The sequence below is a fragment of the Anabrus simplex genome, chromosome 1, assembly GCF_040414725.1.
Source record: "Anabrus simplex isolate iqAnaSimp1 chromosome 1, ASM4041472v1, whole genome shotgun sequence".
Classification (NCBI taxonomy): domain Eukaryota; kingdom Metazoa; phylum Arthropoda; class Insecta; order Orthoptera; family Tettigoniidae; genus Anabrus; species Anabrus simplex.
In genome coordinates this window covers 979,510,094-979,535,682 of record NC_090265.1, presented here as the reverse complement: position 1 = coordinate 979,535,682, position 25,589 = coordinate 979,510,094, and the positions used below count along the sequence as shown (strand labels likewise).

The 25,589-nt window shown below is 39.3% G+C and overlaps 1 protein-coding gene across 4 annotated transcripts in view; it reads left to right on the top strand.

The window, feature by feature from the left end:
- bbc (choline/ethanolaminephosphotransferase 1 bbc) overlaps positions 1–25,589 on the top strand; it is a 263,240-nt gene that overhangs the window by 99,853 nt on the left and 137,798 nt on the right. For 2 of the 4 annotated variants that reach the window (XM_067136823.2, XM_067136824.2), the window contains one exon: positions 20,730–20,861. The exons of the other annotated variants lie outside the window; for them this stretch is intronic. In XM_067136823.2, coding sequence (XP_066992924.2) covers positions 20,730–20,861 — 132 coding nt within the window. The remainder of the gene's footprint in view (positions 1–20,729; positions 20,862–25,589) is intronic. 4 annotated transcript variants of the gene reach the window in all.

Sequence of the window (25,589 nt, the reverse complement as noted above, 5' to 3'; positions counted from 1 at the left end):
GCTTATTCCTCTTTCAAGGGTCACTTCTCTTCCTGTTCAGACATGGCTAGAAAATAGTTATAAAAACTGGGGTATAATAAGAGGGGAGAAAACATGCTATGTGTATAATACTTTACCAAGAGTTTGGATAGATCAGTGAACTATGAATCAATTTCTCTTCTTTCGAAAGAGAGATTTGAACGATATTCAGTAAAACTGGTTTTATTTTGTAGAAACAAGCAAATTGCTCTGTGCTTTGGATCATGTAGCTGTGAGATTGTCCCATTTTCACACCAGTCAAATGCTGGGACTGTAAATTAAGGCTGTGATCGCTTACTTCCCATACCTGACAGTGTCCTATACCATCATTGCTATAAGATCTATGTTGTGATGTAAAACAAATAAATTTAAAAAATTAAAATCTTTTAGAAATACTTTTAAGACATATGCAATACCAGAATTACTAGCACAATGACAGTGGTGCTGTTAGTCATAATAAACTACCGTGACGTATTGCAACTAGTTGCTTTGTGGCATACAAGGGCAACCTTTAAAGTACACTTATATAATTGCTAAATTGACCACAGAGCTCGATAGCTGCAGTCGCTTAAGTGCGGCCAGTATCCAGTAATCGGGAGATAGTGGGTTCGAGCCCCACTGTTGGCAGCCCTGAAGATGGTTTTCCGTGGATTTTCATTTTCACACCAGGCAAATGGCGGGGCTGTACCTTAATTAAGGCCACGGCTGCTTCCTTCCAATTCCTAGGCCTTCCCTATCCCATCGTCACCGTAAGACATATCTGTATCGGTGCGACGTAAAGCAAATAGCAAAAAAAATTAGCTAAATTAACCACCGAGCGAGTTGGCTGTGTGGTCTGGATCATATAGGTGTGAGCTTTCATTCGGAAGACGGTGGGTTCAGACAGCACTGTCGGCAGTCCTGAAGATAGTTTTCCATGCCAAATGCTGGGACTATACGTTAATTAAGGCCACACCCACTTCCTTCCCAGTCCTAACCTTTTCTGATCCTTGCATCGCCAAAAACCTTTGATGTGTTAGTGCGACAAACTACTAGCAAAAAAAATTTCCTTGACCATTGCTGTATAGTATTGATTCTTATCCTCAGGGCTAATTTTTCTCACCATGTTATAAATTTAAAAATGAAACTGTAAGAAATATGTAAATTGGTTTGAATTTTTAATAGGACCTTGTATATCTAGCACTCGGAACTTATTCTATTGAACATCTGGTGGAAACAAAGTAGAACTGTCATGCATACCTAATTAAAAAATTATCAGGGATGTTGAATTTCCATATGTGCATGTCAGCAGGTACAAATTAGTTTTACAGGGCGATCAGAAATGCTGTACTGGTGCGCAGTGTTTTTACTGTGGGCGAGCACGTGATTGTTTATCACGTGTGGGTTGAGGTCAGTGTTAAACCTAAGTAAAGCATCTAGGAAAGAAAGAAAACTGACTTTCATTAGAGACACACACGCTTCATAGCATAAGAGGGGAGAACAGAGAGAAAACATGACTGTACATATCAACAATATCAGTGAAGTAGAATGGTTATCAATACTCAGTCCTCTACATGATGTCACTGATTAAGTCACACAGTTTAGTTTGTTTCTTAATACTCTCTCCGAAAGTAAAGTCCCTCACTTGGCTACATCAACCCAACAGATGTCTGTTGATAAAATGCATCACCTTCAAAGCCTTCGTTAGGATGTCAGCTAACAGAGATGAAGTGGTGACATACTCGATCTCAAAACATCCTTCTTGGTACTTCCCACGGGCGAAATGATATTGCACCCGATTGTGCTTATACCTTTTGTGAAACTGCGGGTTCTCGATCAGCTTAATGGTGCTTTTATATATACAGAACGTCTAAGAAAGAGATGGAGAGCAGCAACTTACTGACCGCATGGATAGAGTAAAATAATATAACAAAAACATGGGTCCAAGATTTTCAGTTCCAGCCTTCAGTATTGGAGGATAGAATGATGATGGTCATTGTTGACAAGTATATGCTGTGTGAGGTGAGGGGAGTGTGGGGGGGACAAACAGACAAGAGAATGGATAAAAAGAGCGGTTGTCTAATGTTAAGGCTGGGTGCTGAGCACCATTTGATGTTCCACTTCGGAATCTTTAAGACATAGGTCTTCCAGTCCGCATTTACACCAGGCAGCGTCAAACCACGTTCAGTGAATGTTTCACAGTTAAAGTCCTCGAATATTACCCACAATTTCCCACCTTCTTGCCGTTAAAGATTCTGAAGTGAGACATCAGCTGATGCTCAGGTCCAGGCAGGCAGGCAGGCAAGCACGCACGCAGCCTTAACATTAGTTACTGTTACCTTTTTTTTTTTTTTCCCCATTCACTTGTCTGTTTGTTCCCCTACTCCCTTCACTTCTCATGTGTCTACTTGCCAACAATGACTATCATCGTTCTATCTTCCACTGACGAAGGCTGCAGCTGAAAAGTAGGACCCATCCTTTTGTTTTTTGTGTACTCTATCCATGCGGTCTTAAATGGTAAGTCGCTGCCCTCCAACTGTTTCCTAGAAGTATGTTTATATATATTGCTCCTGCTAGCTTTTTTTTTTTTTTTCTACCTGAGTGTTAATGGTGCTTGTGTTGTCTACATACAAGATCGGAAGTCCCTTTATTGATGGAGCTGTGTATATGGCTGCCTTTGTTCTGAACCGAACGGGACCTACAGAAAAAGAAGGAAAGTATCCAATTGAATTGTGATCATATTGCCTTCCACCTAAAATTAATTATTTTAGAGTATTCAGAAGCAAGTGTTTTGCACACATCCCAGAGGTATAAAAAAAATTTGGTAAGAAATGTCAGCCTGACCAGAAGATGCCCAGTCCAAAAAAGCTCCTTAGATGTTTCAGAAGCCACCACATATTTGGCTTCAGTTGTTGACAATACCACATTGTTCTGCTTCCGACTAATCCATGATATCGCTCCTCCAACAAACTGTGACACAATACCGGTGCGTGAATGGCTGCTAGCAGTATCTCCTGTGAAATTGGCATCGCGCTGAAATATTTGATGTCCGGACTCTGATTCTTCTTGTATATTAGTCCATAATTCGATGTACCTTTCAAATATTTAATTATCCGCTTCACACTTTTCCAGTCAAACAATTTAGTGGGTTCGAACCCCACTTTCGGCAGCCCTTAAGATGGGTTTCCGTGGTTTCCCATTTTCACACCAAGCAAATGCTGGGGCTGTACCTTAATTAAGGCCACGGCCACTTCCTTCCCATTCCTAGGCCTTTCCTATCCCGTCGTCGCCATATGACCTATCTGTGTCAGTGCAACATAAAGCAAATAGCAAAAAAAATTGCAATGTAGCGCTAAAAAACTCAGATCTCCTCAAACTTAAAAGCATTTCTGGTGTTGTCCAAGGCAAAGGCAATTTTGACAGTACATCGATACCAGAAGTCTCTGATTTTGTCAAGTTGGAGTATGCTTTAATTGTGGCATGTGATGTGGAGAGTTTTCAGAGTACAAAGTCATTTTAAGCAAAAAGAGGCACAAGTTTGTGTTTTAAAATCTATCACATCATGCAGTGAAGTGTAATCAAGACATTTGAATTTCATTGACAAACTGGAGCGTTATATTATGGTACAGAATGTAGTTCTTTTTTATTTCAGCCATAGCAACCAGCAGGTTCTAGGTAACAATAAATTTTGAAAAAGTCGAGTGGTCAATTGACGTTTGACAATTAGAGATCTTTTGTCAGCCCTTTTTGATTATTTTTATGAGCATAGAAGATTGTAAAAGGTTAGACAGATGTTATTGCAGAAAGGTGCTAGTATTAAAATGCTTTATAGGTGGTTTAAATATTTCAGGTTCCCTATGGGAATCTACATCTACGAGGCTTGTTTTTTAAGTAAGGTCTGTTTGAAAATAAGTACATAATGAAAGGTTTTTTCAAAAAAGTAAATTTATTTTCAGAAAGTACATACTTCACTCTATTTTTCGATATAGTTGCCAAGTTTGTTCAAACACTTATCATACCTCGTAACCAATTTTAAAATACCCTCTTCATAGAAACTTGCTACCTGCTCTGATAACCAAGAGTTTACTGCAGTTTTCACCTCGTCGTCGTCATTGTAATATTTGCCACTGAGGTGATGTTTGAGGTGGAGGAACAGATGGTAATCGCTTGGCACAAGATCAGAATTGTAGGGTGGGTGGTCTAAAACTTCCCAGCCAAAACTGTCCAATAAATTGCAGGTCTGACCTGCAGTGTGAGATCTTGCATTGTTATGGAGAAGGACAATTCCCTTTGTCAACATGCCGTGTCTTTTGTTTTGAATCACTCTGCATAGCTTTCTCAGGGTTTGGCTGTATGCTTCTGCATTGTTAGTGGTTCCTCGTTGCATGAAGTCGACCAACAAAACACCATGCCTATCCCAAAACACAGACTCCATGATTTTGCGCTGGGACAGAGTCTGTTTGGCCTTCACCTTTACAGGCGAGTGTGCGTGTCTCCATTCCATGCTCTGTTGCTTTGATTTGGGCGTGATATGCGAAACCCATGTTTCATCTCCAGTTACGATCTGACTCAAGAAGCCGTCGCCTTCTTCGTCATAACAAGTCAAGAACTTCATCGCACACTCAAACCTTTGGTTTTTGTGGTCCTCTGTTAGGAGTTTCGGGACCCAACAGGAACACAGTTTCCTAAACTTTAGGTGTTCAGAAACAATGTTGTAAAGTACTGATCTCGACACGTCAGGAAATTTGTTTGAGAGACCTGTTATTGTGAAGCGCCTATTCTCACGAATCTTCGCTTCAACTGAAGCCACCAAATCGTCTGTAATCAAAGAAGGGCGACTGGAGCGGTCCTCATCATGGACGTTGTCACGGCCATCTTTGAGTTGTCGTACCCACTTAACGCACTTTGCTCTCACTCATAACAGTATCACCGTACACTTCGCAAATCTGTCGATGAATTTCTGCAGCAGACAGGTTCCTTGCTGACAGAAACCGTATCACTGACCGAACCTCACACGTGGCGGGTGAGTTATTTATTTATTTATTTATTTATTTTACACCTTTGTATGTGGCGAAGTTAGGGCTTACGGCCCTCTCTTATACTTAACCACTACGTACAGTACATAATCACATACTTTGGTAAAATAACATTAACAGTCCCTAGGAGCTACCTAAATTTATGGAGTAATATTACAACAGATTATAATTGTTATTTTTAATGATTAATATTATCTAGCCTAGCTACATCTACTTCACCTAACAACAGTTCTAAATCACGCTTGCACTCATACACACTAACATTCATACAAGCTGATCACGTATTTAAGAGGAAATCTTAACAAGACCGTTTAAATGAGACTGTTGAAGTGCTATTATGTATACTGACAGGGAGTGTGTTCCCCAGACACTTGGAAAGAGTGGCTGTATACAGATGAATGATTAACTGGTATCATAAGGGTAGAAGTCGATCTGGTATTATGTCCATGGATAGATGAGAGGAAGTTAAAATGGGAGGATAGGTATTCAGGTGTGGATTCGTTCAGAAGTCGAAAAATTAGTGTCGCAGTATGTAAATTCCTTAGTTGATCAATTCTCAGCCAGGATAGCTTCTCATAGTAAGGGGAAATATGTGTCTTAAAGTTCAAAGAAAATATAAATCGTATGCAAGAGTTCATTGCCCTTTGAAGTTTCATAGTTTGTTCTGTAGTTGCATCGGTTAATACGACATCACAGTAATAAATTATTGGAAAAATGGGAGTTTGAATAAGTTTTATTTTCATGCTGTGTGGAAGAATGGATTGTTTCATTTTTAGGGGGTGAAGAGATGCATATACTTTTCTGCAGACACTTGTTATATGGTCATTCCAGTGTAATTTGTCATTCATGACAACGCCTAGGTTTTTTACAGACTTCTGATAAGGTATAGCTTCACCACAGAGCATGAGGTTAGGCTGTTGTATGATGATTAGTGTATTTAAAAGTCTAGATTGTCCTATTATGATTGCTTGTGTTTCCTTCGGGTTAATTAATAGGCAGTTGTCTTTAGCATACGAGCTAATTGAATTTAAAGTCGAGTTCATATGGTGGATTGCTTTTTCAATGTCGGGGACCTTAAAGTGTGAGTATATCTGAAGATCGTCAGCATAAAGATGATCGTTGCAGTCGCTCAGATGAGAAGAAATGTCATTAATATAGATTAAGAATAAAAGAGGTCCAAGAATAGACCCTTGGGGAACGCCAGATAGCTTAGTCTTCATTCTGTAGTCTTCATGTTTGATACAACTCGCTGTCGTCTGTTTTTGAAGTATGAGCCCAAGACCTGAATAGCAGAATGAGCCATATGACGTTTTTGTAACTTAGCTAACAATATGTCTATATTTACAGTGTCAAACGCACTGCTAAAGTCTAGAAGGATAAGTATAGTCAGTTTACGTTCGTCCATAGCCCGTCTGTCATCTGTGATTTTGATTAGTGTTGTTGCAGTACTGTGTCCTTTCTTAAAACCAGACTGTAAGAGATCAGGTACAGAATGCTTTTCCAAGTATTTAACAATTTGTTTATGCATTATCTTCTCCAGAACCTTAGAAAGTGCTGTGAGGATGCAGACAGGTCGGTAGTCAGATGTATTGCTTGCAGGAGAGTTTTTTGGAACAGGCACAATGAGTGCATCTTTCCATTTAATTGGGATTTTTCCTGAAGTAAGACAGGTATTAAGTAAATGCGTAAAAATGGGCAATATTATGTCGATTATGTAAGTCACGAATCAAATGGGAATTTCATCAGCTCCTGTTGCGTGAGATTTTATTGAAATAATTTCCCTTCTTACTTCATGCTCTGTAACGGTATCAAATTCAAATACAGAACGGACTGGGGATTGTTGCCTTAATATATTGTCAATGGTGTTTTGTACTGTCGTTGTGTCAGAAGTGAGGCGTTCCGTGGAGAAATATGTATTTAATTCATCAAGGGACACCTCGGGATCAGTATGCTTCGCAAGTGGTTTACCAATACCCAGTGACCGAAGTTGTCGCCATGTGGAACCAGTATTAATGTTTTTGTTTAAATGCTGGAAATAATGAAATTTCTTATTACGAATTACAAGCTTAATTCGGTTTCAAAGAACACGGTACTGCTCGTGTACGTCAGCTAGTTGAGTCTGCTTATAGCGTTGGTGTAGTGCATCTCGTTCTTTCATCATAGTCTTGACATCAGTAGTCAGCCAAAGGCAGGGTGGACGTGTTGCTCTCACAGAACGCTTTGGTGCGTGTCTGTTGTACAATTCATATAAATGGGAATTAAATATTTCCACTTTCTCGGCAATGTCACTCTTCATCATTATGTCATACTAGGGGCATAGTTGTGCATCTTGTCTCAGTTGTATTAAATTCATCCTTTTAAAGTCTCTAAACGTTACATATTTCGGTACATATTTCGGTCGGTACTTCGGCACGCGAAGAGAGTATGCTAAGCATATGAGGTCATGTTTAGATATGTCAGGAACAGATACTTGACCGTGGTGAAGGATTTTTTGAGGGTTATTTGTTATTACTAAGTCTGTGAATGTATCAGCGGAAATGGTGGAAGTATGGACGTGGTGGGTGGGTTTATAGGGTAATATAGTCATGTCACAGGATTTTAAAATATTTTGTAGTCGTAAGGCGTCGTTGTTCAGAGTTAATAAATTGGTGTTAAAGTCTCCAAAAAGTATCACGTGCTCGTATGATGGTAGCAGTCTCAGTAAGCTGTCTTCTAAGTCATTGAAGTCTCGCACTGCATCAGGAGGCCTATATACTACACCTACAAGTACTTTTACAGAATTGACAAGCACCTCTACAAACATACATTCAGGAGCTGTTATTACAGCAGGAGTAAACGTGTGAACAACTCTACTCTTGAGCATTGATTTACAATATAGGGCAACCCCACCACCTTGTCTGATCGTCCGATCATGCCTGTGAATATCATAGCTCGATATGTCAACCATGCTTGAGGGAATCTAACTACGGAGCCAACTCTCGCTTACAGCAGCGATATGAAGGACTCTCTTCAAATATCATCTTCAGTTCGTCGAGGTGAGCAACGATGGATTGGCTGTTGACACAACAGGGCGCGATTAAATGACATCAGTTCCTTCTCTAAAATGGTGTGGGTGGAATAGGAAGAAAAAAGTGTTGAACGGTCAGAGGCAGGCCGTGTCCTTCCAGACGTATGTTCTGGTGAAAGGGCTGTGAAGGGAGAGTGAGGGTGGTCTGTCCTACAGAGGAGTGCTGAGGGGTGAAGGAGGGAGCAAGGAAAGGACATCTTGAACAAGGCACGAAACACTTTTGGACTGCGCAACACATACAGCCAAGATGGAAGGATAATCATTCACGTATCCGGCAAGAAATTCCAAATGGAAAATTCTAAATTCCCATGGAGGGAATTAGATATTTTTCACCAATAGAGCATGTCAAAAATGTCAAAAACATACCAGATGTAAGGCTTTTCAGGCGTTTGCTCTATTAACCAGCGTTTCGTCTTAGGTCTGACACTAGACTCATCAGAGTGGGATGTGTCAGACCCTACCCACTGACGCTGGGTGTATGCAGGTGAGCTTATCAGAAGCCTATATATGAGGCACAGTCTGATAACTGCATACGGGAGATAAATCTCCACAATGGAATTATTGCCCGCCTAGCAATTCCGAATGGGAAATTCTAAATTCCCATGCTCTATTGGTGAAAAATATCTAATTCCCTCCTTTCAGCTGTCGTTTAGCGCGCCAAACTTGATCCCACTGGTGGTAGCGGAGGAATTTTATTATGATATGCCGATTACCCTCAGTCACTACATCAGCAGTCGATCTACGTTGCCGTCCCAGTCAATGACAGCGATCAATGCAGTCCATGGACAGTTCGACTTTCAGTTTATCACGGAAAGTTTCAATAACATTTCCATAGATGTCCTCATTAGGTGTCTCACTCACTCCATGCAGGAGACAATTACGCCTACTGTACTGTTCTACTTCGTCACTCCGAGCCTCCTGAATTTCCAGTCGTTTCTCGATATCAGCGACATTGTCTTTCAGAACAGAGAGGTCAGCCCAGATGGAATTCCGAAAGGTTCGGAAGTCCGCTTGAAGCACAGTCAGAACATCGCTGGGGTTGGTAGCACTGCCGGTGGGAGCAGACATGGCTTCCTCCAGGCAGGCTTGGAATTGAGCCATTTGCTTTTCGAAGCCTGTAATTCTTTCCTTCACTTCTTTGAGGGTCATAGTTGCACACACGATGAGTTTGTATCCTAAACTTTTGAATTACACTCACTCGCGATTACGACTTGCTAGTTGTCTTGAGATTTAGGCAGGTGAGTTGTGGAGCACACTTACACGCATCTAGCTCTCAGCGCCATAGCTAAGTTTTGATAGTCTTAAACATTTTGAAAGCACAGAACAGAACCGTACAGGTTAGCTACAGAGCTGAAACTGAGCACAGTTGTTCCCGAGGCATGCCGGTACACGACGCATGCGCTCGTTGCGATATGCGCGCGAACTACTAGTGTCTACAACAAAATGGACCTTACTTAAAAAACACGCTTCGTATATCATCTGATCGCCAGGCAGGCATCAGTTTTTGGTAATGAGACAAAGTTTCTCATAGTGCATTGGCACTGCCGGTGGCTCCAAGTAGCCTACGCAGTGGCCTCCACGGTAGGCCTATGCACTAGGCATCTTGGTAGGTGTGCTGTTTACCAACTGATGAGCCTGATTTAGCACACTGGGGTGAAACGCTGGCAACCAGGAATGAGTCAGCTGGAAAATAATGGACCAACTATACTCGTTTGGGACAAATATTATATTTCAGGTTCCCTATGAAAATCTACATCTATATCAGCTATGAATGTTGATGTAAAATTAGGGTGAAATGTTCATCTACAAAGTACAGTTGTAGGATAAAGGAGGGTAAATAGATGATGGAGTAAAAATGTTGCACCGGGCGAGTTGGCCGTGCGCGCAGAGGCGCGCGGCTGTGAGCTTGCATCCGGGAGATAGTAGGTTCGAATCCCACTATCGGCAGGCCTGAAGATGGTTTTCCGTGGTTTCCCATTTTCACACCAGGCAAATGCTGGGGCTGTACCTTAATTAAGGCCACGGCCGCTTCCTTCCAACTCCTAGGCTTTCCTATCCTATCGTCGCCATAAGACCTATCTGTGTCGGTGCGGCGTCAAGCCCCTAGCAAAAAAAAAAAAAAGAAATGTTGCAGATTACATAGCACTATGGTAGGTTAGATTAGTTTAAGTTTGAGGGGCTTGACATTGAGGTGGTTTGTGCCCTTGTGCAGGGAACATGGCAGGGTATAAATTTAATGTAGGTTCTAGGTAATAATGAATTGTGCAAGAAGTTGGCTGGTCAATTGACGTTTGACAATTAGAGATCTTTTGCCAGCCCTTTTTGCTTATTTTTATGAGCATAGAAGATTGTAAAAGGTTAGACAGATGTTATTGCAGAAAGGTGCTAGTATTAAAATGCTTGCTTTGCAGGTGGTTTAAATTGCAAGTTTTCAAGCTAGTATTGTATCAGCTAAGAATACAAATTTAGAGATGGAGAGAATGTTTCTATAATTAGATTTCATTTCATTTCTCTGTTCTAATTTTACTTGCAACCATTTGCTGAGTAGGAATACATTCAATTAATAAATTTAAATGTATATCAAATTTATAAATATCATGTCCAATTTTACAATCGCTCTTTCAAGAAACCTGAGTAAAATTGTTTTCTAATTTTTTAAATACTTACTTACACATCCGCAAGCTGCAGATAGACAATGAGGCAACTAATCAAAGAAGGTTAATGAGACTAGAATAAAACATTTCAGATTTTTCCAAATTCCTACTTTCCTCATTACTTGTTGGTTCACTCTGTGTATCATATATTCATGATCTATGTGCAGCTATCCCTTAATTATTTATTTCATCTTTTTACTCATCTCTTTCAGTTTCTCGATTATTTCAGAGTTGCCTCTTGTCGGCACACTGCTTTTGACTTTTCTTTTCATCTATATTTTTCTTCTCTTGCACTTGATTTTATTTTTCTATGATATATATATCCCTTCCGCCCTCCATCTTTGATTAGTCTGATGACCTTGTTGTCTGTCTGTAACTCACGGATGTGTGTGTGTGTACATAAAAGATCTGACTTAGAGCTAAGATGACAGTATCAATTTCTGCTCAGAATATAATAGTGCATAGTGAGCCATATGGTGGCAGACAAGGGTATTATAATCAATAAAGCAATCATCAAGTGCTTTCCGATTTCAAGCCATCATTGTTAGCAAGCAACATTTTTGTAAGAGAGACAAATTCCATCGTAGTGCATTGGCACTGCCTGTGGCTCCATGTAGCCTATGCGGTGACTTCCTCTAAATGCACTAGCCAAGCGTCTTGGTAGGTGTGCTAATTACCAACTGACGAGCCCAGATTGGCACACTGGGGCAAAGCACTGGCAATCAATAAAGAATTAGCTGGAAAATGTATAATTTCATTTATATTGGAATTAGAACATTCGTAGTCGAGGTTGAATGAATTTCTATTTTGAGGATGCGGAGCAAATTCTTAATGAAACGTAGGATTCCCACAGATTACTGCTTCCACATGGCAAAACCCAAAAGATTATCATGTCTATTGATATGGGATGTGAAAGCAGAAATCTAAATAAAATATATAAATTCTTTTGGTATGATGGTACCATTTGGCATGTGTTAGGAAAATGCTTGGTGGTAAGTACATATACTCTGTAGTCAGTAATTTAATAATTATTGAAGTACACTGCCAAACAATGCTGTATGGAACATTTTCCATTTTTACAGTACAGGAAAGAAATGCAAAATAATAAAAATAAATAAATATTTAGTCCTTATATCAAGGAAACGGGCATGTTACATCATCAAAATACATATTACTGAGCTCGATAGCTGCAGTCGCTTAAGTGCAGCCAGTATCCAGTATTCGGGAGATAGTGGGTTCGAATCGTACTGTCGGCAGCCCTGAAGATGGTTTTCCGTGGTTTCCCATTTTCACACCAGACGAATGCTGGGGCTGTACCTTAAGGCCACGGACGATTCCTTCCCACTCCTAGACCTTTCCTGTCCCATCGTCGCCATAAGACCTGCCTGTGTCGGAGTGACTTGAAGCAACTTGTGTAAAATACATATTAACTCATCAGCTGTCTATAATCAAACGTTTCAACATTAAAGTAGTTTTAAAGCGAATATCAGTCGAACAATGATGTATGTTACTTTGTGGAACAATGCTGTATGTTATTTATTGACGAACTTACAAATAAGACATGGCTTTCTAATCTTATAAACATGAAAAACAAAGGAAAGCCTCAAACATAACATAATAGATGTAACACTTTAAGGCTATGTAGCTGCATAATGACCTCGATAATGTTGTGAGATGGACAGTATGCAATGGTATGATGATAAATGGGGTTAAAAGCCAGGTTGTGAGTTTCACAAATAGGAAAAGTCCTCTCAGTTTTAATTACTACAGTGATGGGATGAAAATTCCTTATGAGAATCATTGTAAGTTCCTAGTTGTTAATATAAGGAGTACAAGTAATGTAAATAAGTATTAGGTATTTGTGGTAGCACACACTCCTCAATCAAAACCAAATTTTACAAACATCACTTCAAAACTAATATAACAGTTTTAACATATTTCAAAGAGTGCACACTTTTTCTTCCAATATCACAAATTGGTAAATCAGGTGGCAGTTCATATTACATGTGCAGAGCAGTGCTGAGCAGTCACAATCCAGTCTTGTAATAATTAAGAGGGGAATTCCTCAAGGCAGTATTATTGGATCTTTATGCTTTCTTATATATATAAATGATATAGAGTAATAAGTTACAAGATTGTGAGCTACTGCGAAATGACCTTGATAATGTTGTGAGATGCACAGTATGCAATGGTATGATGATAAATGGGGTTAAAAGCCAGGTTGTGAGTTTCACAAATAGGAAAAGTCCACTCAGTTTTAATTACTACAGTGTTGGGATGAAAGTTCCTTATGGGAATCATTGCAAGTACTTAGGTGTTAATATAAGGAGTACAAGATTGCAACAGAACTACATCACCCAAAGTATGGTATTTCTATCTATATTAACACTATGCGCCCGCTGGTAGTAATATTACTATCAGGCGGCATGCGCCTGAGTGCCGCTGTTAGTAATACTACTACCACGATCTTTGAAATTCAGCCACTCGAAAGCTATTCACGTTATCGAATTAGTTTTTGCTTTGACGTGTTGTCGATTTCCTTTACTATCGTCAGGTGGTGTTGTCGATCAATAGTGATTGGTGGTGCAACTTAGGGACGATGTTTCGTAGCCACGTGCGCTCAGTTAGATCTTACGTAATTGCTGACATACGTACTCTTTGCGCGCTCCGGTTAGATAAGCTCAAATTTATGTGTGTGTGTTCTAATGATAGATTATATTGACTGCACAGATTTAGAATGAAAGTGTAGTGAGGCAACAGTCTGCAATCATATCTCAAGTAGTCGATTTATACTGTATAATTATGACCATCTGTGGGACTGTCAGACTAAAGCAAATTGGAAGGAATCCCAAAATCAGAGTTCAGAAAAAAACTGAAAAAGGGTGAAAAAAGTCATTGCAGAAAGAACACCTAGCAATAAGGTGGCGAGATGTTCGAGACGTGTATATGCTGACCACTGCACATGATGACATGATTGAAGTACCTGCAGCAAGAGGGAGCCACGAGAAATCCAAACCATCAGCAGTAGCAGACTATAACAATATTGGTGTTGATAAGTCCGACCAATTGTTGGCATATTATCCATTCACAAGGAAATTGATCAAGTGGTGGAAAAAATTATTCTTCCATCTGTTTGATCTTGCCATAGTGAATGCCTACATTATATACTGTACCGTAAGGCTTCTTCACAAAAACTTTCCCTTTCGAAATTTTGTGAACGTTTAGCGGATGATTTGGTGAGTAGTGTTGGGGCCGAAATTACTGAAGAATCACCAGCATCAACTGAAGTTAGGCTAGTAGGTAGAGATCATTTTCCAGGCAGAATACCTGCAGTAGGCGCGAAGAAGGAAGGACACGTGCAGCGTAGTGCAAGGTTTGCTACGACAAGTCCAAACATAACACCGGTCGTGCTGTGAAGAAAATGACAACCATATATTGTCGTAAATGTGACGTAGGTCTTTGCATAGGAAAATGTTTTGAGTGTTACCATACCAGAGCTAAGTATTGGGAATAACAATGTGTAATTCTGTTATTCAGTGACTAAAAACTATCGAACTTTTCTAGTGAATTAAAAATTCAAGTGCGTGAACAAGGATATCAGAATGGACCAATATTGTAGCCTAAGTTTCTTTCCAATGCTGAAGGTATGCATTTTTTATTTGATTTCGTGGGATAGCCCACTCTTTGTACAATACGTATATAAATTTATTAATTTATAATGCGAAAACTGACAGAACTGTGATTTTGTTTCTGAGAGTCTAAATTATGCCGGCACAGGGTAGGGGCACCATCTTGAAACGTCCGGGCTCATAGTGTTAAGAGTGATATTGAAGACTATACAGTCTTACCATCTGATATGCTTTAGAATATCTTCTCAGCTTCCATTAAGATACAGGATGTTACCGTCATAAACATCTTTAACTCTCCAATGGTCTGTTGGCCAGATCCTGTCACCATTGTGCCTGATGAAGATAGTATAATACTTGGTGATTTTAACAGCCATCATACTTCTTGGGGATATGACAGAAATGATGAAAATGGGGATAAGTTATGTGAATGGATGGATATAAATAATCTTGCACTGATATTTGATGGTAAGGATGCGGCACATTCCATTCTGCTCGGTGGAACCAGAACTATTCTCCAAAGCAAACTTTGTTTCGCAGGGCCTAATGACTCCAACATCACCAATCTGAAGACAAGTTCTGAAGGACTTTCCACGCAGCCAGCACAGACCAAGCATTTACAACATCGGTATGCATATCCCTGTAATAAGATCTTTACCTCAACCTCGCTGGAACTTCCAAAAACGTGACTGAGATATGTACGCAAGGTATACAGATGCTAATATTAGATGGCTGCAACCAACCCCTGAGAACTATGACTGGTTTGTTGGCTTAATCAAATCTGCCAAAAGAAGCATCTGTAGAAATTTTCAAAAGGACTATATCCCCGGTTGGAATTAAGAAACAACTCGCCTAAGCTGTGAATTTGAACAAGACATTATGCATGAAAAAGCAGTTGAACTTCTGAAATCCTTAGACAATGCTAGAAGAGAGAAATGGACCAAGACTGTTGGAACCTTGAACTTTACTCACTCAAGTAGGAAAGCATGGTCCTTCATACAAAAATTGGACCCAACATATATACTATTAAGAAAGAATTCATGTATCAATGTAGAATCCATAGCTAACCACCTAGTTTCTATATCTAAGACTGTAGGACACTAGAAGTTTAGTAGAAAGATATGATTGGAATTCAATCAGTTAAAACAGGAAGTCAAACCACATCCAGTGAACTTACAGCCATTCACTTTAGAAGAGATAAAGAAATGGGTTCAGATGGTTTCCAGACTTGAAAAGCAGCAGGATTTGATGGTGTTCATCCAGAATTCCTTAAAAAGTGTGGCCCAGCAACCAAGCGATGGCTTACGACCTTCTTCGGATCCATTTTGAATTCAGAAGTCTGCCTTGATCTTTCAAGTAGGCCAAAGTTATTGTAATATTAAAACCAGGGAAGGATCCAAAAAGATACCTCAAAGCTACAGACCAGTTTCCTTGCTTAATGTCACCTACAAACTACTTGAAAGGCTCTTACTGAATAGAATTGCTCCTGCGATTGAGTCATTGATTCCTGTTGAACAAGCTGGATTTCGCCAAAAATGAGGCTACAGCAATCAAGTTCTTGTCCTGCCTTCCTACCTAGAAGTTGGTTTTGAGAAGAAGCTCAAAAGTGACTCTGCCTTCCTGGATCTCTCAGCAGCCTATTATACAGTCTGGAGAAGAGGAATTCTCCTCAAACCTACAAAGGCAGTTCTTTGCCTTAAAATAGTCACACTGATTGGCAATATGCTGAGTAACAGGCTATTCCAAGTTTTAACTGAAAATGTTAGGAGCAGGTTCCATGCAATCAATAATGGTCTACCGCAGGGATCCGTTCTATCCCCTCTGCTATTCAACTTATACTCATGACCTACCTGAAACTCTTATCTTGCAAATTCGTCTATGCAGGCGATATAAATCTTACAGTTCAAGCTACCACCTTTGATGAAGCTGAGGATATATTAAATGCATATCTTGGAAAGATGGATGAGTACTTCAGAAACTGGTGGCTCCAGCCAAGTGCCTCAAAATCTGAGGTTGCCACATTTCACTTTAGTCACCTACAAGCAAACTATCATCCTAGAGTGAAGTTTAGGAATCCATACCAAAAGCACAATAGCTGTCCTAAGTACTTTGGTACCGGGCGAGTTGGCTGTGCGGTTAGGGTCGTGCAGCTGTGAGCTTGCATCCGGGAGATAGTGGGTCGGCAGCGTGAAGATGGTTTTCCGTGGTTTCCCATTTTCATACCAGGCAAATGCTGGGGCTGTACCTTAATTAAGGCCACAGCCGCTTCCTTTCCACTCCTAGGCCTTCCCTATTCCATCGTCGCCATAAGACCTATCTGTGTCGGTGCGATGTTAAGCAAAAAAAAAGTACTTTGGTATGACATTGGACAGGACACCGAGTCTACCAAAATCGTATTGGAAAAACAGCTGCAAAACTGAAAAGTCATAACATACTTAGTAGGTTAGCTGGAACATCATGGGGTGCTGACGGCAGTACCTTCAGGACTACTGCTTTGGCTGTTGTATATTCCCCAGCTAAATATTTTGCAGGCATTTGGTTAAAAAGCTCTCACTGCCAACTAGTGGATATTCAACTTCGCCAGACAATGCGTATCATCTCTGGTACTCTGCATTGTACTCCCTCCCAATGGTTGCCTATACTATGTAACAATGCTTCACCCCATCTTAGGAAACAGCTCTTGTTCGCCTGTGGTGTAGGATCTTGGAAAATGATGCTCTTCCAATTCATCATGATGTCAAATGTCTTTTTAAACTGAGATTGAAGACGGCTGTAGATCTTACGTCAACCAGGTTCAACCTCCGAAATGCATGGAGAAATGAATGGTTAAACTCGACACCTCATGGCCTACTTTCAATCAGTGATCCCACTACAAGGCTTGCTGGCTTCGATCTACCTCGGACAGTCTGGTCAAGGTTAAACAGGATTCGATGTGGTACTGCTTGAACTGGTGTAGCCTTATATCAACAATGGGGTTGGATAAATTCTCCCCAATGTGATTGCGGTTTTGAATTGCAAACCATCAAGCATTACCGGGATTACTTGATTCGAGAACTGGAAAAAATCCAAAGAAAAGTAGCTCGATTTGTTCTGGGTGATTTCCGACAAGAGTAGCGTTACAAAAATGGTGCAAAGTTTGGGCTGGGAAGACTTAGGAAAAAGGAGACGAGCTGCTCTACTGAGCGGTATGTTACAAGAAATAAATCTCATTGTAGACTGTATTGAACATGAGATTATAAACATTAAAGAAATAATTTTTCACCACCTCTCCAATACTTATCTTTCCTTATATTTAGGATATGAACATTACAACTGGTGTTATTAGTTGCGATATGTTTCGCTTAGCTGTCGTAAGCATCATCAGCCAACATAGTTCTTAGCCTAAAGTTAGGTCAGGGCCCTGAACCTAGTGGCCTTAAAGTATATGGTACCCTAAGATTTGCGTTTACATTATAGAAAATCAATAGTCTTAGAACTAGTGTGAAAACTTCTAACAGTGTTCGACATGGCTAAGAGAAGTTTTCACACTAGTTTTAAGACTATTGATTTTCTATAATGTAAACGCGAATCTTAGGGTACCATATACTTTAAAGCCACTAGGTTCGGGGCCTTGACCTAACTTTAGGCTAAGAATTATTTTGGCTGATGATGCTTGCGACAGTTAAGCAAAACATGTCCCAACTAACATCACCAGTTGTAATGTTTATATCCTAAATATAAGGAAAGATAAGTATTGGAAAGGTGGTGAGCGGTACGTTCCGAGCTGTCGGTGGAGAGATGGCGTGGAATGACATTAGTAGACGAATAAGTTTGAGTGTTGCCTTTAAAGGAAGGAAAGATCACAATATTAAGATAAAGTTGGAATTCAAGAGGACAATTTGGGGCAAATATTTGTTTATAGGAAGGCAAGTTAGTGATTGGAATAGTAACTTACCAAGGGAGATATTCAATAAATTCCAGTTTATTTGAAATCATTTAAGAAAAGGCTAGGAAAACAACAGATAGGGAATCTGCCACCTGGGCGACTGCCCTAAATGCAGATCAGTAGTGATCGTTTGATTGGTCAGATCGCCCCTGCGTATTTTAAATGGAAGTGTTTTTGCTAGATGTTCTGTGCCGTGGAAATCAAGGTCTATTGACCATCGCGCTGCCTTCAGCCCCTGAATAACAACATTTTGCCTTGTTTATAGTTAATTGTCAGTACCCTATTTTGTTCAAATGTCGTCAAATGTAATGTAGCAGCTAATGTGTTAAATTTAAAATCCGTCTTTCACAATGGTGCCTATCAGTCATAACATGGTTCTTCCATCATGTTTCTCATCTCCTGGAGCCCTCAAATTATTAATATAGGAACATGAATATCATGAATGGCAATCTCGAGACCAGAAATTTTGTGTACTGCAGTACAGTGGCGTTGTTTGACTCATCTTATATGGAGGTGTGTTTCCAGCCACCTCTTTGACTCTTCGGCTTTTGTATGGCATTCCGGAGTCCCTTAACCCGCGAGTGGTCGCTAGCCGAAATGTAACATGAGTGGTCGCACATGAGACTTTCTCTCACATTAAAATAAATATGACATTTTTCACAGGCTGAAATTTACTACTGAAATGAAACACAAGTTCTGCCTTATATATTTTAGATAAAAATGAAATGATTAGCTTTGTATAAAAGACACAAATTACTACTTAAAATAACATATATAATATACATAGAAATAACTTCCGTCCTGAAGTTGTAAAAAATAAAATTTCACACATGCATTATATCTAGTAATATTTACGTACAACACAATAACATTTTCAAAAACAAGAAGTGCTCATAATACAAATACTAACCGCATACAACAGGAGTAAGTTTCCCGCTCCACTTCAAAATAACACCAACGTAATTAGTCGCGCGATGAGAGAAACTCTCATGCTGTGCGCACGGACACATAGGAACCTTTGTTCTGACTAGGGGAGGGGTTGCTTACTCTTCAAACGTGAATCGCTTTACTCACGACAGTTATAAACTCAGCTAGAAGACGGAACAGTCACCTCCCTTTCATCACTGTGAAGTAATATCACAATAAAAAATAATGGGAGAAAATCTCATATAGCGACCACTCGCGGGTTAACTTCTTCCATTTCACACCATTCCACTAAGACATGTTCATTTTTTACTTCCTTGACCTATCAAGTCATTTTATAGTGCTTGGTGAAACATGTATACTTCCAGAGTCCGCCATTTTGTTTGCTATACAGCATTATTCCACTGAAGTGCTTCAGATATCTGACTTTTACTGCCACCTAGAGATGGATATTTGACCTTCCAGTGACTTTTCCTTGTGTAAAGCATGGCATACATTAATGTTCCATTAAAAACTCAACTTCACCAAAAATGTACCATACAGCATTGTTCGCCGATGTACTTCAATTGTTCCTCTCTCTGACCAGCCTCATGAGAAGCCTTTCAGCTGTTAGCTAGTTTCATTAATCATTTCGTTCATGATAGCCAATGGCAAGTTATCATTTTTCTTAATATGGAAAAACATTTTAGTAGGCAATTATATATTTTTCAAATTGGCTGTCTGTTGACCAAATTTCTGTGCTAAGATGTTCGGTTTAGAGGTTTATTTAGAAGTTTGTACCAGATTTAAATTATCTTATTCAAACCTCATTAAAATAATAAGGCTGAAAGAAATTAATGGAGATTGTTTTTCTGAAGCATGAAAGATTTTTTTTAACTAATCCTTCTTCCATCTTGTTAACTTTTTCCTCTTTGCATGCTTACGGAATGTTCTGGTGGAGGTTTTCAAATTTTTTATCTTTGTGAGCACTTACAAATTCATCAGTCATTTCAGATTTTAGATTAACATAGTGGTTCTATAAAAGGATATGTTCTGTCACCGTAATTAGAAATTATTACACAATTCTGTAGTGTGGTTTAGTTTCTATTTTATAAAGTAGTTATTAATAGATGTTTATTTCATACAGGTACAAGGACATATTTTGGGCTATTAATTTTTCTCATTTAAGTGTTTCCCTGAGGATAAGAAGATTAAGCTTTTCGTAGAGATCCTTTCCTTTCCTTCCCTGAATAATTGAGCATGCTGAATTTTATTTTTCAGTTCATTTGCAGTGCTGATAATTCTAACATCATCTCTAACAAAATATGGATTATTTTGGCTGAAATGTATTTGTACTGACAGAATTAACCAGTAGATTTTGAAATATAGTGATGTTTATTTCCTTTCCAAAAATCTAAACATTTAAGTATGTACCTTTATTGTATAGTACTAATGGAGAAGAGTAATAAATCCCAATCTGGTGTTAACTATGGTGTGGTTGTATTTGTTATTGTAATCCAGCTGCCTTGGCTTAATATGGAACTGAAGTTAATACCCATCTATGTAGCTGTTTTGGTGGCTGCTCTCCTCGCTCAGTCTAAAGTGGCCATCATAATCACAGGTGGAGTTGGCAAGAACGGCTCAACAGTAGCTGTAAGTGCGTTTGGTGCAGGAGCCACAAAATATATATATATATATATGCATTCTCTGTAGAAAGCTTGTAGTCTTTATTTCTCTCTGAAGTAGTTTCTTAGCTAGTTCACTCTTCGATTTAGTATATATGGCAAGTTTAAAGAGCATAGCAATCCAGTGTAGTGATATATAATTGGTGCTAAATGTTTTTCAAAAATTATAATATTTTCACATTTAGTGTTACATTTCTAATAATTTTATTTATTTATTTTACCGAGCTCGATAGCTGCAGTCGCTTAAGTGTGGCCAGTTTCCAGTAATTGGGAGATAGTGGGTTCGAGCCCCACTGTCGGCAGCCCTGAAGATGGTTGTCAGTGTTTTCCCATTTTCACACCAGGCAAATGCCGGAGCTGTACCTTAATTAAGGCCACGGCCGCTTCCTACCACTTCCTAGGTCTTTCCTATCCCATCGTCGCCATAAGACCTATCTGTGTCGCTGCGACGTAAAGCAAAAAAAAAAAAAAAAAAAATTGCTGTAGTATGAACCCTTTAGTGCACCATTCTTACCATTTTGTTGTTTTAATAAAACTAAAATTTATTTTGTGTTCAGTTTATAGAAGGTAAATATTGCAGAATTAAATCGTTGTAGAGCTTGATTACTCTCGGATGGCACAAACCTGCATAGAATTAGTGGAAAAGAAGGGAATTGAGGATTCAAGGGTAGTAGCTGCTGTGCTGCTTGAGGAAAGCAAAATGAAATCTCTGACAATAAAACCATTAAGAGTCAATCTGCGCAGCTCTTTTGCTGGTAACTTTAAGACAAGAATCGGTTTCTACATGTTTTTTTATTGTGCCATCACATATCAATGAACCTTTTCAGTCAGTTGGCATCTCAGAATGTTTAAATGCAAGGGATTCTGTAAGTAGAATTTTCTGTAGTATTAGAAAACTTGTTTCCAGGAGAAAATTCTGACATTCCATTGTCTTAAGACTACCTGCACCTTGGCATCTCCAAAAACTGTAGAAGTAATCAGAGGGACATAAAAACAATAAGATTATTGCTGAGATAGATAAATACTGTTTTTTTAGACTACAAAGAGGCTGTCAGGATCAGCAAGTAATTTTAAAATATTCTGATATGAATAGACATTTATCTTATTGTTCTGAATATCTAGAAACTGCATATGAAAATCAAATAAAAATATATTGGTTTTCCTATTGGATTATAATGTCAAAAAATTAGTAGTAGTAGTAGTACCCAATCATATCTCTAAATTGAAAAAAATGTAATTACTTTGTTCACTATCTGTTTGAGGAGATCATAAAACTTAAACAGTTCTTTCCTGGTCTTCCTTAGAAAATTTTCTCATTAGTAGGGGAATGGGCATTTATGATGGTATAAATTTTGTTGTTTTTAATATTCAGGTTGTGATTCTTGGCTTGGCTTGAAAATCAGTTATTGAATATTGAATATTTACTATAAACCCTGTTCCAAATTGGGGGATTGTTTCGTGGCGCTTTGTCTGTGTTTGCTGTTTAAATTCTGTATCCTTGAGATTCGAATGGTTCTTCCATCATGTTTCTCATCTCCTGGAGCCCCATTGTCAAAACTTATCTGTTTATATAATTCATCCATAACATTCTTGAGTTTTCCAATTTGTAGTAATCTGAGTATTGTGTATTGCAATGTAGTTGATTTGGTTATGTTTGTTCTGTTCTCGTGTGCTGGTGTATGTTTGGGTGATAGCAAACACTCCGATTCGTTGCTGCCTTCTGGGTGGTTACCCTCCGAATCTGATATAGCCATTTCCTGCTTTCTTATTGGGCATGATAGTGTAATTGTTTTCCCAAAAGACTTTTCCATATTTGACTTTAGATGGTAGTCAGCCTTGTGTGGAGCAAGCTCCGATCTACAACTACGGTTGTGAACCACAGAGGGAATTGATGTAGTTCACCTTCTGGAAATCTCAAATATTTCAAGCTATCCAGCTGAATCGCATGGAGGCATGAACAGAAAATAATCTTAAATTGTTGAGTTTTGAGAATTTTATTTTTGGTTCCGGAATTGACTTCGGCATATTCTTCTTCGTCTTCTTCTTTCGTTAAGGCCCCATGGACAACGTGGTTCCTAACTCTGGTGAGCTTTCTTCTTTGCCCAGTATTCCTTCATCTTTGTGCTGTGGGTTGCTTTCCTTTCCCGAGTCCACTTCACTCCCACTCCAGGGTGCAGTGTTTTAGCTGTCAGTGACTGGAGAGTGTTGGATGTTCTCATTAGCATTCTACGTTTATCCCTGTTGAATATATATTTGGGATCAATTTTTTAAATTCTAGGTCTTTTCGAACCAGTTTCATCCATTTAGTATTTGTCCCCTTCCCTTTAGAAATGGCGTTGAAGATTCTTGAGGTCAGTCTCTTGTTGTCCATTCTGACTATGTGACTGTAAAGATAAGTCTACTCTTTCTCATGGCTGATGTTATGCTCTCTAAATATGGTAAAGCTCGTTATTATGCCTAATTCGGTATTCACCCCCTCTTAAATGGCGCCTATGATTTTTCTCAGGATCTTTCATTCTTTCAGTTCCAGATTCCTGAGTTGTCCCGTTTTGACCATGTTCAAGCATTCTGAGGCATACACTACCGACAGTTTTTACTAAGGTTTCATAGTGTCGAAGTTTGAGGGGAAGGGAAAGGGATTTGGACTTGTAAACGTTCTTACAGAGATGGAAAGCTCTCTCCAGTTTGGTACACCTGGCTTTCATCACTAACATTTGAGGTTATCCATTCTCCAAGATATTTGTAGCAGTTAGTCTTCTCTGATGTTGGTGATGAACTCAGTTTTGTAAATGACAATCCTCAACCCTACTTTAGCTGTTATTTGACTGAGGGAGGAGAGTTGGTGTGTAGCTTCCTCCATACATGATGCTAGGAGTGTGAGGTCATCTGCAAAGGCCAGGCAATTGATGTTTAACTTGTCCTTCTTGAAACCACTTCTCAACCCCAAGTTGCCTGGTAGAGTTTTTGTCCATTCACAAATGACTTTCTCCAACATGTAGTTGAAGAGAATAGGGGATGAACCATCCCCTTGCCTAACGCATGTTCTGATATCAAAGCTTTTGGATAGCCCCTCTGAATTTTACCTTTGACTTGGTGTTCGTCAAAGTAGCCTTTACGAGATTCAAGGTCTTATTATCTAGTCTCAATTCAGCAAGGATCTAAAAGAGAGATTGTGTATCTATGGAATCATAAGCTTTCTGGAAGTCAACGAAAATTGCCACAAAGGGTGAAGAGCTCATATTTTTGTGAGAATAGTTTTGAGGTTCATGATCTGTTCTGCACATGATCTTGATTTCCTAAATCTGACTCAATATTCTCCAATGCAGGAATCCAATTGAGCTTCTGATTTTGAGAGAAGTATGTTGGAAAAGATCTTTTAAGTCATCGAGAGAGTGAGATTTGTCTGTAGTTGTTTAAATCATACTTGTCTCCCTTTTTGTGCAGAGGGTGGATGATAGCAGAGGTCCAATCACTAGATAGTTTCTCTGTTATCCAGATTTCAGATATAATATCATGAATACATTGAATGGAATTTTCGTCAGCATATTTCCACAATTCTGTGATGATACCATCTTCACTCGCTGCTTTGCTGGACTCAAGCAAGGAAATTACTTTCTGGATCTCCTTCGCTGGTGGGAGGGAATTTGGATTAGGAACATCCTTTATTTTAAATAATTTCTGTCTTGGTTCCTCTGAATTGAGGAGTTTGTTGAAATATTCTGCTAGGGAAGATGTGCAATCCACATTGCTCATATTCATCTTCCCATCTTGTCCCCACAAGTGGAGTGTCTCTGAGGGCTTGGTAGAGGTCTCTTGTGTTGTTCCTTTGAAAGTTTTTTTCTGCCTGGTCAATAATTTCCTTATTGTATTACCTCTTATTGTTTCTGATGATTCTGGTGGTAAATTTCCCAGTTAAGAAGTTTGTGTGGGCCAATGACCTTCGATGTTAGGCCCCTTAAAACAACAAGCATCATCATCAGCAAGAAGTTTGTGTAGTTAACATTGCTCTTATTACTGTTCCACTTCAGCCATGCTCGTCTTCTCTCTACAATTGCATATCACATGCCGTGGTCCACCATGGATGTTTGTTTCTTCTGGTTGACGGGATGGTTTTTGTAGCTGCCTCTATTATGGCCTTCTGCAGTTGTGGCCTATCCTTTTTCTCCTTATTGTCAGCTAACGTCTTGGTGAAGTCATAGTTATCTTTCAACATCATCGCATTGAATTTTGAAACTTTCGACTTTCTGCAGCTGGGATCTATCTCTGTGTCTTGTGAGAAGAATGAAATTAATGTGAGAAGAATGAAATTAATTTTGACCATGGACAAGTAGTGGTCTGAATCAATGTTTGCACTTCTCAGGACTTTGACATTTAGCACTTCTTTGTTATTTCTTCTGCTAATGGCAACGTGGTCAAGTTGGAACTCCCCTAACATAGGGTTCGGACACCTCCGTGTCTTCTCTTTGCTGGGCAGGCGTTTAAAAGCAGTGGACTTAAGGACTAGATTATAGTTTCTGCATAGATTGATCAATCGTTCTCCATTTCTGTTGGTTCTCTTATGGGCTGGATATTCCCCAAGTATGGTCTTGAATTTTTGTTCTTTCCTGATTTGGGCATTGGTATCATGTCCACTGTTTCTTCTAGTTCTCCTCAGAACTTTTCAACCAATTTTCTGTCTTTTCTGTTGCAATCATTG